The 21396-nt window shown below is 35.3% G+C and overlaps 1 protein-coding gene across 1 annotated transcript in view; it reads right to left on the reverse strand.

Annotated features, from left to right (window-relative positions):
* The window catches only part of LOC150108543 (KICSTOR complex protein SZT2-like), a 1022772-nt gene that overhangs the window by 145664 nt on the left and 855712 nt on the right, over positions 1-21396 (reverse strand). Inside the window, exons 52-53 of the mRNA XM_090390485.1 lie at positions 20741-21020; positions 693-754 (exon numbers count right to left, since the gene is read on the reverse strand). Of these exons, the coding sequence (XP_090246611.1) occupies positions 693-754; positions 20741-21020 (342 nt within the window). The remainder of the gene's footprint in view (positions 1-692; positions 755-20740; positions 21021-21396) is intronic.

Below are 21396 nucleotides of genomic sequence, written 5' to 3' on the forward strand. Positions count from 1 at the left end.
CAGAACTTATGGGGCATTCCCTATTCAACATCATCAAAGCATCTGATTTATGATAATGGCATACCAACCCAATTTCTCATATGAGTAAGAAGAAAACATCCAAATCAAAGGTACAGTGCTCAATGACAGAAAGAGGTGGATGGATGAATAACCTGACCTAAATCTCATGGATTTCTATATCTGGGCTATTTAAAAGATCTGGTGCATTCAATTCCTGTAGAAAGAATGGAAAAACTGTAACAGCATGGTGAAAATGGCTGTCAGGAAATCAGAGATGATCAAGGACTATTTGGAAGACTACAAACTCCAATGATAAGAAGAGTGCAGAGTTGCATCAGGATGAATGAACTACATCCTGAACACCTGTTCTAGCAAAATTACCAAGGTGAATGTTTTATGTGGTTACAAAAGTGTAATTCTGACGTGCATTGGAATAAAAACATGAAGATTATGTTTAACAATTTCTCATTTATGTTCACAAGAAAGTCCATGATGATTCTTATGTAAATAGTATATTTCCTCTGAAAAAGTGGTTTATCTCAACACTACAGATCCATGATTACTGGATCTGCAGTGTTGAGATAAACTTTTCCACTTGTTTAGAAGTATTTTCTTCACCCTTATGATATTTCCCATCACTTTTTATGCACCTTGCATTTCTCTAAGGATATTTTTTAAGGTTTCTTGCTTACCACAACAGGAATGTTCAGGCTAGGTCCTCTTGATTGCCATATACTTTGAAGTTCTTGAAGATCTGAATAATATGTAAAACCATGTATCTTTATATTGTGTAGTTATCTATAATACTAAAACTTGGAAATAGCGCAACAGAAAATTTCTAAAGAATTAAAAAATGTATAATGGTTGTGTGATTCTTTTCCATCAGATCATAAAAATGCAGTAAGAAAATCTTCCTAAATAAGGCATTACTACCAGAATTATGAGTAAGGATAAAATTTATGTAGAATTTTCATTTCTAGTTTTTGTTTATTATGTAAATGTGTATTCATTTATAAATATTCTTAATAATGATGCCAGAGTATGGCACTGAAAAAGATTGTATTATTATATTTAAATAACACAACATATTCAATGTTTAGATCATCCATAATTTCAGTTTTGGTTTTCAGATAACTTATCAACATAAAAATTGTGTTAGAGGATTTATCATTGATTACAAGAATGAAACAATACAAGTCAATAATTACAACACTGCTGATGGTAATATACTAACTTTAATATACATATAAAATATTATATATATATATATATATATATATATATAATAGAGCAATAGTTGAGTTGGGTAAAGGGAATAGCTACATGATGATTTTGTAGCATTTTGCAAAGGCATATGACAGAATACTGCATGGAACTCTGTTACACAAATCAGAACAAATGAGGAGATGGACATGACACTGTTGTGGATAAGAGGGTAGCTGCTGGACAGATATCAAATAGTGGTATATCAAGGGGCAGAATTGAGGTGAAAATAGGTGACTAGAGGTGTGCTGCAAGGTTCAGTGCTGGGACCATTGCTGTTTAATTTGTACATAAATGATATAGGAAATAACATGAAAGTATATATTAGTTATTTGCTGATGATGCAAAATTAGATAAAATAATAGTTAATCAAAGCATTGTGGAGAGCTTGCAGAACAATTTAAATAGGCTGTCAGTAAGGGCAAAAGATAATGCATGACAAAAGATAAAGCTGTATAACATTGATGGCACTGTACTCCAGGAAATAGAAGCTAGAGATTTAGGGGTGGTAGCAGACAGAGAGTTAAAGTTTAGAACTTGTTGCTAAAGTAGCCCATAAGATTACTTGGCTATTGAAGAACACATTAACATGTAGAGATAAGGAAGTTATTATTCCTCTTTATAAGGCATTGATACACATCTGGACTACTGTGCTCAAGTCTGGTCCCCTGGATTTCTTGGAGAGGAGGAAGAGGCAAGTGACCAAGATGGTGAGTGACCCGTGGAATGTTCCCTATGAGGACAGATTGAGGGTATGTAGATTACAGTTGGTTGATGGGAAAAAAGAGGGGATATGATAGAAACATTTAAGTTGCTTAAAGGGTTTTATAGGATTGATGCAGGGGAAATGTTTCAGTGCATGGCTAGACGGACCAGAATAAGGGGTCATCCCTAAAGTTGAATAAAGGTGTGATTAGCAGGGTGTGAGGACTAGAATTTTTGCTTTCAGAGTGGTGAATGGGTGGAATGGGTTGCCAGAGTCAGTTGTGAGTGCTTTGTTTGTTAATGGGTTCAAGGAGAGGTAAGATAGATTGGGTCTCCCGCTATGAGTCTCTTCGGACTCCATGGAGGTGCCTGTATAATAATAAAATAATATGAGCTGAATACTCAATTTATTAAATTACACTGGACAAGAAATTATATCTTTTTTTTATCCTTTCTCAAGATAAGCAAACAAAATCTTCAAAAGAGGTATCTTCATACTAGGCTCCTTGTATATAGAAGCTGTTTGACTTTAGATTAACCCTCACTATCCCATAATATGCAGCACACTTCCTTTCATATATGTATATTGCTATGCATTTGTTAAGGCCAGTTTCAACTTTTATTGAGGTCTCATTGGTGGGAGCTAGATTCAGGAACATACTTAGGTTAAATGTCCTGATACAATGGAATGATTGGTCCTGTAGTCACTTAATCCACTTGGAATAAGGGAATAGGAAAACTTGGCTTAAAAATTAAGTTAAAAATTCTTTACCTGTTTCAGTGCAGGTTTTTGAGATGTTTGTCGTGAGATACTTGAATGTTGATAAGAGGCTAAGAATATCATCGAGCCTTTGGCTTGCCCATTTTGGGCCTCTGGCAGCAAGTTTAAAAACTTTACTTGTTTGACATGATTTTGGATATTTATGTTTTGCTGGCTCATGCTGAATGTAGTCTACATACGGCCGTGCCAACCCGAGGTGCAAGGGGTGCACCGCACCCAGGCTGCAACATTGATAGGGCAGAATTTTATGCAGCTAATATCTAATTTGGATTATATAATGCAGTATTAGGGGCAGCCAATAAAAGTTTGCGCCTGGGTGGCAAATACCCTTGGCGTGCCCCTGGGTCTACAGTTTGGCAGATTAATGGATTAAGGTCGATTGTGGCATTTGCCAAGAATTTTTACAGCTCTTTTGCATAAGAAAGTTTTGAACTCAGGGATACAGGCTTCTTGGCGAAGCTATAATTTTCTTATGAACCATGGTGCATTGAATGCAATTCATAAACATTTGGTTTTTGGATTACTTGTAGTTTGGTAACTGAATGTGTCATATGACTCCAGATGGACAAGCCATATGCTAGGACTGGCCTGATTAACATCTTGTATAGGAGTAGCTTATGTTCTTTGTTTAGCTAGCTACTGTTAAATTGTGAATGAAGATATTCTATATATTATAATACTTCATTTATATTTAACATAATCCACCATGTCATAAGACATGGTGGATTATGTTAAATATGAATGAAGTAACAAAACCCAACATGGGGGGGGGGGATATATCAACGAATCAAGAAAGAGGAGAGAATCTTGGAGGAACACTCCTTTCTGCATTCTTTATTCTTGGATGATGATGGCCTCCTGTTAGCAAAACAAGATATCACCGGAAATTGGAAGGACAAAATAGTAGTTCCTGCTGTCATGATTCCTTGGGTATTGTATACCTTTCATGATGCTGATCTAGGAGGACACCAAGGTTTCTTTCAGACATGGGGAAGAATAAGAGACAGATATGTGTGGAATGGAATGAGATGAGATGTTGAGAGTTATGTGTCTTCATGCCATCTATGTCAAAGAAAATCAAATTACGGAGGAAAGACTCCTCTTCAACCTTTCCCTATCCCTAGTCGCTCTTTTCAAGCTATAGCCATGGACATCATAGGTCCGCTCCCTACTAGCTCTAAAGGAAACAAGTATATACTCGTTGTGATAGATATGTTTTCTAGGTTTCCAGAAGCCACAGCTATGAAGAATCAAACTGCACAAACAGTGGCTAACAAATTATTTAAGATGATCATTTCAAGATATGGAACCCCCTAAACACTCCTCACTGATGTAAATTCATCCTCTCACACATTCCATTCCCCCAGGGAAATGGAATGTGTGAGAGGATGAATTGTACCCTGAAACAAACCCTATCCAAACTTGCTGATAATCATTTGTCTAACTGGGATAATTTCCTTTCACACACCCTTTTTGCATGTAGGACAGCCCTGCATGCTGCTATAAAAGAAGTCCCCGCTGTGGTTTTATATGGTTTTGAACCACTGTTTCCCAGTGATTTCAAGGACTCACATGCAAATTCTGGATTTTCAGATATAGATGAGTACCTTAACAATATGATCACGGAAAACAAAGTTGCACATGACCTAGTAGCGGAAGCCAGTCAAAACAGCTCACAAAGGGGTAGAGCCTATGCAAATAAATTGAGAATTTACAAAGAATTAAAACCTGGAAATTTAGTACTTTTACGACAACAGCCTAGTAACAAGAAAACAGGACCTTATGAAATTGTTGAAAAGACTCTCCTGTCAACTTTCGGATAAGAGAATCAACGGGATTAAAAATAACTCTAATTGTCCACTCGGACCGACTAAAATTGTTCAAGAAGAGACCTGACCAATTAGTCTGCCTAGGGTATTCACTATAGGCAATATGGCGAAAAAGAAAGAATTACAATGGAAAAAGTAATTACAGAAAGAACACAAATAATACAAAACAATCAAAACAGAATAATATCAACAGAGAACATGAATTTATTTCTGAAGAGACAGTCCCATACTACAGGCATAGAAGACATGCTGACTTTGATAATCAAGGTAATAAGAATTCTAATGAAAAAGTGAACGAGAATAAATGCACAAGTCATAATAAGGAACCAAGTTTTATCCAAACTAGATATGATCACAGACCAAAAAAAAAAAAAAAATGAAAGTCTGATTCCTCCACCAATGAATCTTATGTGAAAAATTTTTCTTTAAAGAAAAAGTTTTCAGAGAAAGAGTAAGCGTTTGTTAAATTGTGAATGAAGATATTCTATATATTATAATACTTCATTCATATTTAACATAATCCACCATGTCATAAGCAAGACTTGTAAATTTATTTGTTGTTAGTCTCTTGCTTGTAATATGTTATTCATATAAATGCTTTGAGTTTTGTTTGTTATTAATTAATTATATAACCTTAGGATATGTAATATTAATAAAAAGACTATATAAAAATGGCATTCATTTTAATTAATTTATTCTGTAAAATTTATTATAAGAAACTGTGTGTATATTTATTATAAGAAACTGTGTGTATATAAATTTAAATGCACTTTATATGAACTGTGATACATATATATATATATATATTTTTTTTTTTTTTTCTTTCTGTAAGTGAAAGTAAATTTATGGAATTCTACTGATGGGATTTGATTGGCTAATAATGGAGAAACAGATTTTATTTTTAGTTAGCTCGTGCAGAGAGTGTGAGCAACTGTGTATGATGAGAAAAGTCAGGATATAAGCTGAACTGGTTAGAACCGGATTTTGGTGGGAAAAAGAGAATGTAGTTGATTGGAAAACAAAAGTAAAAAGTAAGGAGAAGCACTAGAGACAGCATAGAGATAGGTAGTGAGTGGCAGAAGGGGAATTAATATATGCCAAAAATCGACTAGGAAAGGACAAGGAATTAATAGGCATTTTGAATTACTTCTATGGGAGTTCTGATACTACAATAAATTCCAAATGGTTAGTGGAAGAATAGTGCAGAACTGAAGTTAGCACATAGAAGAAAATAAGGAATTAGTAGATAACTTAAACCAAGTGCATCAAGACTTGTGTATTTCTGTGTCTATAATTCAGTTATTATAGTGGAAGATTTCTTTAGAATTGTGTTGCCATAAAGTAAAAGTCAACAAGAATTTCAAATGTGCCTATGCGAATTCGATGTAGAAGCTGTAGAAGCTTCTACATCGAATGTAGAAGCTTCTACAGAAGCTGTAACCCGGTAACAGTTGTCCTTTCTATAACCTGTGTGAAGCAATAACAGTTAACTCCATCAGATATATTTTGATGTTATGCTTTAGCTGTGATGTTATGTCAATTAATGGTCGGATGTTAGATGTACTGAAGTACTTTCCCCTCGAAATAATAAGTGTTATGTTGATCTATTAAGTGTTAGCTGACTGAGAAAGAATATCGTGTAGCCTGTCATAAGATTAGTTATTTAACATTTGGAAGGTTAAATTTTAAGAACTATTCTCAACTATTGACTGAGCATAAAGAACTGAAAAATGAATGTTTGATAGTTAATGGATTGTAATTATTCTGAATACTTTAAAATGAGCTAATATTATGATTTAATTCATCTAATTGGGTAGAGAGAACTATATGAAAGAAGTGCTGATGCTTTAAGAATTAAGAAGTGTCAACATTAGCCATAATCCTCAAACCTAAATAAGAAGTCACTAATATCTGAATATGAATTTTTGTAATTGTTCAATTTGATAACCTTTTGCAGATAGTTATACTTGAATGTATATGCTGTACTATTCCACATTAAATGTTTTCTTTTGTTGAGTTAAACTTGGTATTTGCCTGATTTTCTTTCATTGCACCGCTCATAAAATTAATCGGACCTTTGCGGAAGCCTTAAAAGCTATTAATAACCTCGGCCTGAAGATAAAGTGATAATATAAGTATAGTTGATGATTGATTCCTCTATATTATTTAGACTAATCTGAATATAGGGTGGCGCAGTATAATATAAATTTCTTTATATTCAGATGAGCATCAATCAACAACTAATGAATAAAAACGGAATTTAAAGAGGTAAAGATAAGATTAACAAACCAACAAAAATGGAACAGTCAGTTAAGTGGGACGTCCCAACACCACAGTATACAGCTGTCCTATTTGCTTTTGAGTAGAAATGCAATATGAATCATGAAGCAACTCCCCCCCCCCTCAAGTATTTGGCTACTTGTTGCCAGGGAAACAGGGGTGCTCAAACATGACCACTTTGCTCTCCAGGGATACTTGTCATGTTGTGAATAGAAAGGCAATGCTATACAGGATCACATAGTGGAAATGATATGGAATGTTAGAAACATAGAGCGCTTTGGGGGATACATACTGTGATGGTGTGTTCAGACAATCTGATTCCCCACTACTTCGCTAAGAGTTTGTGAGCACTGATGTAGGATTTGGTAAGTGTGATCACTGCCTAGTGGGAATTTGGTCTTCAGGAGTTTGAAGCAAAGCCCATTGTGCCATATTTTGTATGCTTTGCCAATGTCCAGGAAGATCACCTCTATGTGCTGCTTCCATTTGTAACTTACACTGATGTTTCCCATGACTATAAGGACTTGTTTGGTGGAGTGGTTCTCATGGAATCAAAACCGCTCACCATGATTTTAATTCTTTAGCAACTTTCTACAGCCTTGTTAGTATTACTATCTCGCCTATTTTTTCTATGCAGGAGAGCAGGATGACTAGTTTTGGGTGAATTCTGAGGTCTGTCCCGGATAAAACAAAGAAAATCAGCAGAACTCTCTGAAAGATTAAGATTACATTAGCTAAAGCAGTTACATCTTAATACTGAATTAATAATGTGTGTGGGAAGGCTTATGTGTTCGTCGTACATGTTGATTAATTTTAACGGTATAGATGAGAACACAGACTGAGAAGAAAATAACTATTTATTAACTTATTGCTATATTTCGCTGGTATTCTATCCAGCATCTTCAGAGCACAAAAACAGTTTGTGCTCTGAAGATGCTGGACAGAATATCAGCCATAAGTTAATAAATAGTTATTTTCTTCTCAGTCTGTGTTCTCATCTATACCATTAAAATTAATCAACATGAATTAATAATAGCAACAATGTGCATTACTTTTATGTGGCAGGCAAATGGCATTTTTAAAAAATCATCAAATGCCTGCCATATAAAACTACATAAAGCGTACAGATGACATAAATCCATTCAACCAGCATACTCTACTTTTCTAATGATTTTGTGTATCTCAGCAGAGTATGCTTGTTGAATGGATTTATGTCATCTGTACATTTTAGCATACATTGTACCTGGGTGTGTACTTTACTGATGAAGTCTAGATCCATGTGGATATGGTTTAGACTACACTGCTTCTCTAGGCTGTCAGCAACAACTTCAGCTTTGTCCACATTGTGTTAAACCCGACCACAATCACTGTGGATCAGTGGTTTTGACTCTACCCCTGTGATTTCTATGTTGGTACTGGCATTTATTTGAGACTGAAATATATAACAAAATGCCATATTATAGGATTGTGATTTTTTTATCTCAGATGATAAAAAAAAGAAAGTATTTATGTTATGAATATTTATGTTAAGTATTTATGTTGTTTTCTATACTATGTTTGATTTATTTTTGAAGAGAGTACTGTAGGGGAAATAAGAAAATAAACCATCTTCATTACATAAACAATAGCATTCAGAATTCATATATAAAATAACTGCAATAATAAATCAATTGTAGAAAATAGAGATCTTAGCATTTTATAATACGGTCACACCTCGATTAACGAAGAGGATGCGTTCCACGAAATTACTTTGCTAAGTGAAACTTCATTCTCAGAGGTAAAAATACTATGGCCATAATAGGGATATGTTCATAAGTAAACAAAATGAAAGACTTTTTTTTGAAAAAAGAAAAGCTTTATTAAATAAAAAGTCAATATTACATACCTAACAAAGATAAAATCACAATATTTTAAAATACGAATCTAAAGTTGATTGTTTATGCTTTTTTTTTCTCTTTCATTTAACAATTGCCTATACAGATTTATTGCATTTAACACTGATTGCTTAATAACACTTCTTCTTAAATCAGGATAATTTTCACTGAAAAAAATTTAAAACGTTTTCAATGTCATTCAAGCACCTTTTTAAATCTTTGGTTGCTAACACTTTTTCGGTAGGAACGTCTTTAATTTTTGTCTTCATTTTCTTTGGCTTTGTTGCTAACAAGTTTTTCTAAATCTTCCACTGAAAAACCATCATCTTCTGCACTTAATATAAATTTCTTACATCCTCTTCGTTGACATTTTTGAAACCTATTGATTGAGCCATCTGGATAACTTAATTTTTAATCTCTTGAATGTTATTTTCTCCTTCTAACAACTTCTGGCCATAATTTATGTCAAACTCCATTTAAGCATTTCTGAGCGACTTCTTTCCAAGAGCTATTAATGTTTTCCATTGCGTCTTTAATGGTGTAATTTTTTCAGAAAGTTTTAATTGACATTTGCTCTTTATCTTCTAGTTCAATTAAATTGCTTAATGTACCATGCAGATAATAAGCTTTAAATGTTCATATTACTCCCTGATCCATCGGTTGAATCAGGAAAGTGGTATTTGCTGGAAGAAAGACAACTTTGACAGGAATGCATGTGTCTAACGTACTATTAAGATCAGTAGGATGTTTCAGAGCATTGTCTAACAACAAAAGAGCTTTTTCTTCAAAATTATTTTTTTTGCAATACCGTTTCACTTCTGGACAAAAATGGTTAACAGACTAATCAGTAAATAAATCCTTGGTAATCCATGAGTTTCTATTAGCTTTCTATATTATAGTAAATTTGTTTTTATGTTACCTTTTAACGTCCTCAGATTTTCCGAATGGTAAACTAATAACAATTTTAATTTAAAATCGCCAGAGCCATTTGATCCAAGGAGTAAAGTTAAACAGTCTTTGGCTGCTTTGAACCTAGCTGCTGATTTTTCTTCAATAGAAATGGCAAGAACAAACTGCTTTCATCAACATTGAACACCAAATTTGGTGAAAATTTTTCACGTTCATTTATTACTTTTAGTTTTTCTGGAAACTTATAATTTTGCTGCTGTAACATCTGTACAATTCTGAGCAGACTGTTTTATTTTTTCTGATTGACTAAGTACGGTTGTTAAAGTTGACTGAGCTAATCCTAAAGAATGTGACACATCAGATTTTCTTTCACCCCTTTCAACACATTGTACAATATTTAATTTAGTTTCTAAAGAAATTGCTTTTCTTTTCCTTGATTCTGACATTTTAACTAAATATGAATATTTACAAAATCTAAAATAATGCTATCAGAGAACATACATCATTTATTGCAATGCACCACACTGAAACACACCCAATAAAGCATAAGCAATGACTAAATTATGCGGATGACACATGAAATTGTTAAAACAGACACCCACAGCTTGGGAGTACATGACAAGTCGCCATCGTTCGCCAATCGGATGATTGCCGGTGTTGACCTTAAAATTTTAATATTTTTACGTAAAACGGGGCTTGAAATAGCGGACTTCGTTATATCAAGGCTTTGTTAACAGAGGTAACATTAACCGAGGTAAGACTGTACTAGGATATGCAAATACAACTATATTTCTAGAGGGGGGGGGCTACTGATTACTTTGTTTACTTATGAAGTTTTTGTATATAAATTTAAAATAATTTGCATGCTGTATCATACATCACTACACCAATGCAATTTCAACATGTGTAATTGTGATCACTACAGCATATGCAAAATGTATGTGCTTCATAGAATCAGAGATTTATGGAAGGAAAACCAACTGGTGAGCATTTTTGCCATAAGTGTTTCAAGAGCAAATACATTTTGCATATGCTGTAGTGATCATAATTACACATGTTGAAATTGCATTGGTGTAGTGATGTATGATACAGCATGCAAATTATTTTAAATTTATATACAAAAACTTCATAAGTAAACAAAGTAATCAGTAGCCCCCCCCCCCTCTAGAAATATAGTTGTATTTCTAGAGGGGGGGGGTGTCAGGAAGTGTCAGGAGAGTAAGAAGAATGATGATGCTATTAATGATAAGAATAATCGATGCTACATGTGGCATGAGTGACTACAAAAATGAAACAGTTGAAAATAAAGAGAATGACCAGATGGGTAATGGAAAAGATAGTGCTCTGTGGAGAAATCTACATAAGTGCACTATCCTGAGCGGTTGGAGAAACACAAGGTGTATGGCATAACACAGAAGCAAAGGGGAGATGTAAGGTGAGAAACAGCAGAGTGCAAAAGAGTGAAAGCATGAGAATAAGGATTGAATATTTTTATGGTGATTCATTAATAAGATGAATGTTTAAAGAGAATTTAACACAAGTGTTTTCCTAGCGCCAAGATTAAGGATGTTAGTGATGCCATGAAGATGAAGAGTTTGAAGGTGAAAGAGATGTTAATTTTTGGTACTATGCATATGGGGAGAACTGTATGAGCTAAACGCAGTATTATGAGTGGTTTAAGCATTTTAAAAAGGGCAGATCAGTGATGTTGGTTGTGTTTTTTGATTGGAAAGGCATTGTCCATTATGAATTTGTACCACATAGTCAGATGGCAAACAAAGAGTTGTACCAGGAAGTTTTAGCGCATTTGAGCGATGCCAGAAGATATGAAAAAGTTGCTAGTGCATGAAAAAAAACAAGAGCGAAAAAGTAAAAGTTGAGAATTTTTTTGTCAGTGTATGATTGAAGCTAGCAGAAACAGAGAGCAATAATCATAAATAAGATAATGTAGAGAGTGTGCATGAGAAACAGTGTGTTGTTTGTGGATGTGTGGAGTGAGTTTGATGGAGGTAATGATTTATATAAGGTGGATGGCTTGCAGTTGAATGGATTTGGGGCAGGACTTGTGAAAGTGTTGTTTAGTGAGAGTTTGGAAATGCAGAATGAGAAAAACTAGAATGCTTAGGAGGATGTTGAATGCAGGTGAGCATGGGTCAGGATCCAGAAGTTAGTAACTAGGAGAGTAATCATATGATGCTGAATGTAGTACTCCAGGTTCTTAACTTTAGTGGGATAAGCGGTACAAGAAATAAACGAGATTGACGGGTATATTGCAGTTTACACCCTTTGTCCAAAAAGAAACCGAATTTTTCGAAAATAGAAACTAGTGGCGCCACCTGTTGTATCATTTTTGTTGTCGAAAGTGGCAGCCTTCATTAGTGTCGTGTCAACTGTTTATAATATTTGTTTCGTTAGAAGGCAAGTTATAGTGACAAGAGTGACTGTGTTTTGACGAACGATCTGAAAATGAGTTTCAAACAGAGAGCTGCAATTGACTTTTGTGTTAAACTTAGTAAAAGTTTTACTGAAAAGCATCAAATGCTTCGAAAAGCATACAGTGATGAATGCTTATTCCGTACTCAAGTTTACGAGTGGCTTAAGAGTTTCAAACTGGTCGTGAGATGCTTGAAAACGACGAAACGCCGGGTCATCCAAAAACTAGACTGAGTGAAGTTAACATCCAAAAAGAGCGTGATTTCATCAAAGAAAACCTGAAATCGTCTGTGAGATTGATTGAAGATGAATTAGGGATTCCAAAATCAACTGTGCACAACATTTTGACTGAGAGTTTGGGCCTTTGTAAATTGAATTTGCGATTTGTTCCCCACAAGTTGACTGATGACCAAAAAATGTATTGAATTGAATGCTGCAAGGACTTCACTAAAACCTCATAAGGACTAAACTTCCTTGAAATGATCATTACTGGTAATGAAACATGGTGTTTTGAGTATGAGCCCGAAACAAAATGCCAGAGTGCTGAGGGGGGACCACCAGAAGAGGGACATCCGAAAAAAAGTCACTTGGAGAAGTGAAAAGTAAACACAATGCTGATTTGTTTCTACGATTCCAAGGGCATTATCCACAAAGAATTCATTCCGCCTGGCCAAAAGGTCAATGGTGAGTTTTATCTCGAAAATTTTATCTTGAGTTTTGAAGTGACTGATAGCGAGAATTCGTCGTGTATGGCATAAATATTGTGATGCAGGCAGCTGGCCAGTTTTGCGCTATAAAGCACCATCTAATCGTTCGAACATTGTGAGACAGTTTTTGAGCAAAAACCAAGTTTGTGTGTTGGATCACTCATGGTATTCACCTGATTTAGCACCCTATGACTGCTTTCTCTTACCCCGACTTCATTTGCCAATGAAAAGAAAGTGATACAACACCACTGAAAATGTTCACGCGACAGTAACCACGACCCTTAACAGTATCCCAAAAACCGATATAAAAAACTCATTTAACAAATTAATTGACCATGCCAAATGCTGTATCGAAGCTGAGGGAGAGTATATTGATTGAAATAAATGATTTCAATAATTATAATTTGCCTGTGTTTTATTTTCTATCAAAAGTTCAGTTTCTTTCCAGACAGAGGGTGTATGTATGCTAAATGGCAAAAGTATTCAGAATAAAGGTGAAGAGTTTTTTGGCATTGGTTAGAGCAATGTGGCCAAAAGTTATGGGGCATTAGTGAAACTTAGCTGAATGAAGATGATATAGTCATAGGAACAGAATGCAAGGAATATATATGCAAGAGGACAGAAGGAACAGGATTGGGGGAAGGGGGGGGGGTTGCTAATGATAGCAGAGGAATTAAAGCCAAAAAGAGTAGAAGCACATTCAGGGGAATGGAGATTCAGAGGGCAGTGCATTTGAGGCTATCTGGAGTGAGATATAATCCAGTGGATATAAGAGAGAATGGAGATGACATGCACTTGCAAATTACCATGACAAGTACAGGTTGAGTAATTATTATGGGAAATTTCAACTATGGAGACAGATTCTGAGGAGGAATAGTCACAGAGAAAGAAGGAAGTGGAATTTATACAGTTGCTAAGAGATAATTACTTAAGACAGCATGTAATGGAGGAGACATAAGGTTCGTGAGTGTTGGATTGGTCATAGCATCAGAGAACTTAACAGTAACCAATCTATATGCAAATGTAAGTTTCTGTGGTTTATTAGTTCTGTGAGAAGTTTTTGGTATTGAGACCACATTATTATGTAATTAACAAGTTTAATAAAGGTAAGCAATTAAAACCCAATGTTTTAATTGCTTACTTAGAAGTGAGTGAAAGAAATTGCTTACTTTTAATTGTGAACTTTGAAGTTTTCTAAGTTGTATGGCTAAAAGTTTCACACAACAAAAGCATATTAACAATTAATTACACAAAATATGTATCACAAGTGTTATATTCTGGGTCTGTGGCAGTTAAATTTTTGATGAAATTTTGATGTAAAATTAATTTATATTAATTTTTAATTAACAAATTTGCCATTTGTATTCCGATTTATCAAATATATCTTACTGTTATATTATATTAGATGTTTTTGAAGTTATCAAAAACATCTAGTATGTGTAATGTGTAAAACTTTTAGGTACCAGTACCCCTGTTGATGCAAGTTGTATGACTCATGAAACTTGTCAGGTTTTAATAGCTTATTTTTTTTATTAAACTCTTTAATTACATAATAATGTAGTCTCAATGCCAAAAACTTCGCAAAGTAACTAGGCTGCCTCCAATTGAGGAAAGTGATCATGTAATCTTGACCTGGGAGATTGCAGACCTGCAGAATTTTCTGTTAAGAAGGGGTATATGTGGAATTACAAAGTAGGTGATTATGACAAGCTGAGGAGTAGTCAGCTTTCAGCAGTTCTATGGCATAAGAATTTGGAGGGAAAAGATGGTGATGCATGGGAGGGTATTTGAAGAAATCAAACTGTATACCCAGAGTCAAAGATAAATCAAGTAAGAATTAGATAGATGAATAGCATAATTAAGAAGGCATTGCTGAAAAAAAAAAAAAAACTTGTGGAGGAGAGAAAATAAAAGTCAAACTGTGATCAGCATGCACATCAGCAACACAAGGTATGAGAGAGAAAGGTGACCTGTATGGTAAGGGAGGCCAAAACTAATTATGAAAGAAAGCTAGCCATAGGGCCAAAAGTAATCCTAGATTTCTTTTGCTATGTTGCAATTAAAAGGTAAAATGACCATGGGAGGATGAGTAAAAAGTGCTGATGGTAGGGAAATAACAGAAGCAAACCAAATAGTTGAATTACTAAGTGATTATACTGGGTGGTTGACAAAATGGAGATATACTTAAAATATTGAGGAACCTTGATGCAAACACGGCTATGAAATTAGATGACATATCAACCCACGTATTACAAGAATGTGCAAGAGAATTATCAGCTCCTTTAATTTTGGTTAGATAATGTTACCAAAAGTACCAGGAAGCTGTCAGTGGAGTGAAAAGAGGACAAAATAGTCCATATCATAAAGGAGGTTCCAAGATAGACGTAGCAAGTTATATGCCAATGAGCATCTCAGAAGTAGCAGTTAAGGTATTGGAGAAATAAATTGGAGAACAGAATTCAGGAATGGGTAGATAGGAATATGATACTTTACATAGTAGGACAACATGGTTTTCCTACTTTTTAGATCTTTTTAGTAATCTGCTTTGTGATCTTTCATTAGTAACAGAAATTGCTACTTGATAATGCTGGACTCTGCAAAAGCATTTGACAGGATTCCACACAGAACTTGAATGCATACACTGGAACAAATGGGGATGGATATGAATCTGGTGATTTGGATTAGAGGGTGACTGAAGTAAAGATTTAAAATAGTGATTTATGGAGGAGTCAAGAAGGCAGGTGACTGGTGGAGTGCCATATGCTCAGTAACTTGGTCCTCTTTCTTAATTTATACAACAATGATACAGGAAATGATTTGATGGAAATATTCAGTTGTTTGCTGATGATGCAAAACTGGGAAGAGTGATAATAAATGAAGGTGATGTAGTATGGGAAAGTAGATGGCTTCTTGTTTAACATCACCAAGTGTAAGTTGACACTGGTTTATACTTTTGCAGAAATGTGGCCTTGATGACCAACTCTTTCTTTCAAGATTACACAATGGTCAGTAATCATTGTGTTGAATTTATAGGGATAAAAACATATGTGTTTGAGTAATTACTTTACTTATAATTAAGAAGATAACACTCGATGTTTTGGCCTCTATATCGAGGTCATCATCAGGAAAACACATATGAACAAGACACAAGCTACACAACACAAAATAAGCTGAATTTAACTGCTTTGTTAATGGTTTATGCTTAACCGCGCGGTTAGCCTAGTGGCTTTGCGCTTCACAACCATATGCCTGGGGAAGGAGTGTCCCAGGTTCGATTGCTGTTGTAGACGTGAGGAATTTGAGGATCTTCCTCAGGCATAGCCAAGTTAGCCGGTCTTGGGCACGGTCAGTAGGGTTTTTTCCGCCAGTTTATCTGGCGTTTTTCATCCCGCAAACAGGCAAACCGGCCCCGTGAACATACGCCTCTACAGTCAAAAATATATCCCCCCCCCCAGCGGCAGACCAGGCGACGGGTCGGTTGGGAGTAGTACTAACAAGAAGTCGCATCTTAGTAACACGCGGACCCTGCATAGGAAGCGGGAATAACGCGTAGAAGAAGAAGAAGAAGTTAATGGTTTATGCTTGTTTGTTTGACCTCGGGTGAAAAAAAATAAAAAAAATCAAATATTTTTTATACATAATAAGTATAACAACATACAGATGATTAACCAAAAAGTTAAAAAAATTACAGCAGAACTACATCGAATGCATCGTTATAGTCCTGTTGTCTTAAGGTTTTCTTTTGTTGGGATTCTGCCATCATGTTCTGGATCCTATATGGGTTACAGATGGTGCTTCCATCTAATTAATAACTGGATAGGCACCAAAACCTGGTTTGTAAGAAAATTCAAGGAATCTTGTGAGATGCTGATTCATGATCTCAATAAGAATGATGGATTAATAATTCCAAGAATATGGAATATGGAGTATAAAAATATTTATTTTATTTATTGATTTTTTTATATATATATATATATTTTTTTTTTTACACCAGAGGTCAGGATAGCATAAATGATTAACAAAGCAGTCAGTTAAATTCAGTTTGCATTTGAATAGTGTCATGTAGCTTGTATCTTGTTCATATGTATGTTTTCCTGATGATGACAACCTTGATATAGAGGCCAAATATAGAAGTTATTTTTTTTAATTATAAGTAATTGCTCTAACACATGTGTTTTTGTCTCCATAAATTCTGCAAAATGATTGATGCCATCAATGTTTTGATGGAATCCAAGACAATTCCATAGTAGGAATGTTAATATTATTTCTTTTTGGTAGTATCATTTGGCTTCCTGTGTTGAGCAGTTTTGTTTTTATTAGTGTAGTGTTGTTTATTAGCTTTGGATTTTTTCTTTTTAGAGGATTGAGGATGGCTGGTATCCATTTCTTCTCCATCAGGAAAAATATCCAAGACATCAAATTGTATTCTCTCTGGGGCACTAGGTATATGAATTATTTCATCTCATTCAGGAGAAACAGAAGTATTCATACCACTTCAACAGATGATATGGATAGTTTCACTGAATGGTCAAAGACATGCCTCGAGACCCATCTATTAAAGGGTCTCAAGGCATGTATTTGTCCCTCTGTGGCATCTTTTTATTATTATTATTATTTATTTTTTTTTTATGAATAGATTTTAGTGTAGTGGGACCATCTTTTTCATGTCCTCAGGTGTGAGTCCATATCAATTTGCTCTAAGGAGATGGAAAGAAAGTCCTTTCATTCAGGGATGCTGTAATTGTGAAAAGGCAGAATTGACATACAAGTTTAAATTGAGACTTTCTTTACAGCTGCCTTCTCTGTGTAGGAAGGTATTTTTATTTTTTTTTATTATGTTGATCCCACCCACAAAAGGTTATTTGGAAACCTATAGAACATTTTGTACCATGGGTGAGCGAGGATTTTTCTCCCCAATTTTTATTAATTTTATATTTGTTTTTGTATTTTTTAAATTTATTTTTTTACATAGTCCAGAAACCCTGCTCTAGAGACCAAACATGGAACTTTTTCAAGCCACTTCAGGCCTTCAATAAGCAGGGAGGTGGTCTCACAATGATGAAATTCATCTCCTACCTAAAGACAAACATCCATGCCCATGGTGGGATTTGAACCCACAGCCCATTGGTTGGAGAGTAGGTACACTAACCACTCAGTCAACCAGGCCGGCATACCAGATATTACAGACAGTATACCAGATGTTGCTGCCAGTGATGTGGTATACTGCTTCTTTTCCTCCTGGTAAGTGATGCATTGCTCTGTTTATTTTTTGTATCTCCTTCTCATCCTTCCACCTTTGGCTTGCACTGGAGTAAGCTGGATCAATTCCTTCACAATTAGAGCATTTTGGTGTTTTGCTCTTGCATTCTTTCTTTTCACTGTCTTTAAGACTGCATCATGCAGAGCCTTACTGGGAAGTTGAAATAACCTTCTTTGACAAATATTGATAGTTTAAGTGTGTTGAATGAAAGGATGATGTTTCTCAAGGCATGTATTTGACCCCCTGTAGCATTTTTGTTTTTATTAGTGGATTTTAGTGTAGTGTAGTGGCACACTCACTGCACTACAAGATCTTGGGGGGGAGGGGGGTACTGAGTTGAGTAGATGATTTGAGAATACACATACTATACATTGCATATGACCTATGACTGAGCATCTGCAGTGATCGCCAATACATGATACCCGTGATCTCCTCTGGCCCGGCTCAGGCAAACTGAGCACTACTGTGTTTGCTTTGCGTTCACGGTGGCCATGATTCCCGAGAGCTATAGGGTATTCCCACCTTATGTGACCGCTAATTCATAAATAGTATAGAAATAGAAGACATGGCACAACATAAATAAAAAAAATTAATTTTAATTAGGGAAAGATTTTTGGAAAATTTTCTAGTGTTTTTTTCCTTTTTCTTTTTTTTTTTTTGGGAGGGGAGTAGAGCCCTTCTCTCCCACCCCTGCCCCTGGGTGCACCACTGTTGGAGTGGGACCATCTTTTTCAGCTGGTGGGAACCAGTTGACCATTCCTATATATGACTATCTTTCTCATGGTCACTCTCTGATCTATTTCAGAGCAGTTCTCCTTGTATGGTATTACGCTAATATTACACTGTGCAAAAGTTTAAAGTTTTGTGTGTGTGTGTGTGGGGGGGGGTGTTAACCATAATAGGTATTCCACAGATACATGTTGCATGAACGAACCTTTTTTTTTTTGATCATCTTGATGCTTCAATATGTATACTGTGTACATGCTGAATGGAAGGGGCTTCTCCTGTAGTCTTTGGAAATTCTGCCAATGCTTTCAAACTCTTTTAGATGAAGAATGATGCCATTTTTCCAAGATTACATTCCCCTGTTCAGTGTATTATCAAGAAAAGTGGTGTACTGATTGCCACATATGATGTTTTCTGCTTCTTATTCTGATTTTCTGTTGCTGTTATGGTTTCATGATATGGTTGGGGGCCACTGATAAACAAGAGAATGAAGAAGTGTTCATTATTAGGAAAAGGAGTTTAGTTCATTACCAGAGCTCCCTGCCTATCACAAAGCCACAAATGGATGCCCCCGTCTGACAAGCAATCAATGTGCTCAGGCTCAGGATGGAATTCCAATGCTATCCCTGAGACAATAGGGAAGGAGATTTACTGCAACCTTCAACCCTGTAGGCAAGCTCATCAAATTATTGATCCCGGCTGAGCCATTCAGGACCACCCAACATGCCAAAGCAGAGGCCAAAGTAGTGCAAGACTACTTTGGCTTCTAACAAGACTACCAGGATCCCCCCCTTTTTGGAGGTCTGACTCTGCTTTCGAGTCATACTACAAACTAAACACAGCAGCAAGGCATTACATCCCAGCAATGGCAGTCTAGAAGACAAGATAGTAAAAAAAGACAGGGGAAATAAAGTGAAGAATACAGGAAGAAAAGCAGAGAAAAAGAATAATGGAAAAAGGGTAATTACCATCACTGGGAGGTTCCCCTCCACCACAAACAGGCATCTTACATGGAGGAACACTTATGATGCTTCATGAAGTCTATACTTTTGTGCTTCAAGAAATTAGTTACTGCAACAAACGGCTCTACAAAATCATTTTAAGCATAATACAGAAGAGAATGCAAATGCTAAATCAAATATGTGCAAAGCTAGCTGTGGTACTCAGAGCACTAGCCATGTGTCTGTATATTCTTGCTCTTCATGGTAGCACAATCACATCATATAAATAAAGTGCTCAGTGACAGGGCAACTGATTTGATAATACAATCCTTGTGCTTCATGTCCTGAAAAGTGTCAACCTTAAACTGAATCAATGTTGACTCAACCAAATAAAAGATGTTTTTTTAAGAAAAGTTTGAGTGATATCGCAATATTGATATAATTTTCTCTGCAGTGTATACCAATTATGTTAAAAACATGTACTTTTGCTTAAAGGCAAATTTGACACTTGTCTACTGGACTGGAGCTAGCTAAGTAAAGGTCAGCCAGTGACCAAGTGATCCTGTCTGAGGCAACAATGATCATCCATCTTGCTAAAGACTGAACTACTGTAGTATACCATCAGAATCCCCTTTTTTTGAAATGCATGGATCTGCATGGTCATGTATGCATTTCAGGAGAATCATGGATCAGGAGAAAAAAAAAAGATAAAAATAATGAGCATCAGGAAGAAGACAACAGGCAGGAGCTTCCTGTTCTCTATCTACCTAATAACCTATGTATAATATTTCTACTACACCTCACATGCTCAGTACAAAAAATTAACTTATTATATGGATTAACTATTAAAATAAACTAGTAATTTTAATACACTTCAAAAACTATATTTAAGTAATTTTTTTAAAGAGCGGGTCAATTCTGTAATTGTTACTTAATGGTTAAGGTAAAATTTTTTAGTACAAATGCCTGCATTAGATATAATAGTTAGTTACCATGAAATAACTTTTATAGTGGTACTGTAATCAATCCTACCTCTGCGTTCAGAGTTTCGAATCTCCTGTAGTTGTTTTCCATGTCGTGCAACTTGATCCCTCAAAGAACCATAACTGGAGCAGTGCATAGGTTTTTGAGGATGACTGTCTCTCAATGTTTCAAGGAAATTAATACTACTAGAATTAGAAGCAGAAAGTTTCCGTGGGGTCATAAAAGGTGTGTTCTGTGTATCTCGATGAGGAGGGCTGTGATGTTTGATCAGTAAGTCAATATACCCAGAATTCTGTGGAAGGACACTGAGAAATCCACTTAAACTTTGCTATAAAATATATAACACCAAATGTTAGTAATTACAAATATATCAAATAATTCCATTTAATATTATTTATAAAACTTATTTCACTTATTAACCTGATTTATGAGATCACCCATAAATTGCATAATGCTATTTTTAAAATTTGTAGATCCTCTCCATTCACTTTTTATCACAAACTATTATACATAAAAAATTGTCATAAAAGTTAAGTAACATACAGGTCCTTGCTTCCTATTTAAAACAAAACTATATTTTATTTATTTATTTGTCTACCAGCTATTTAGATTGTCAACCATTGAATACATTTTTTTTTAATGTCACTTCTACCCACAACACATTGTAGCCTATAGTACATTAGTACTGTGGGCAGGATAAGTAT

Source organism: Typopeltis vanoorti, chromosome 3, assembly GCF_054136105.1.
Source record: "Typopeltis vanoorti isolate ZY-2024b chromosome 3, IOZ_Tvanoo_1.0, whole genome shotgun sequence".
Classification (NCBI taxonomy): Eukaryota; Metazoa; Arthropoda; class Arachnida; order Uropygi; family Thelyphonidae; genus Typopeltis; species Typopeltis vanoorti.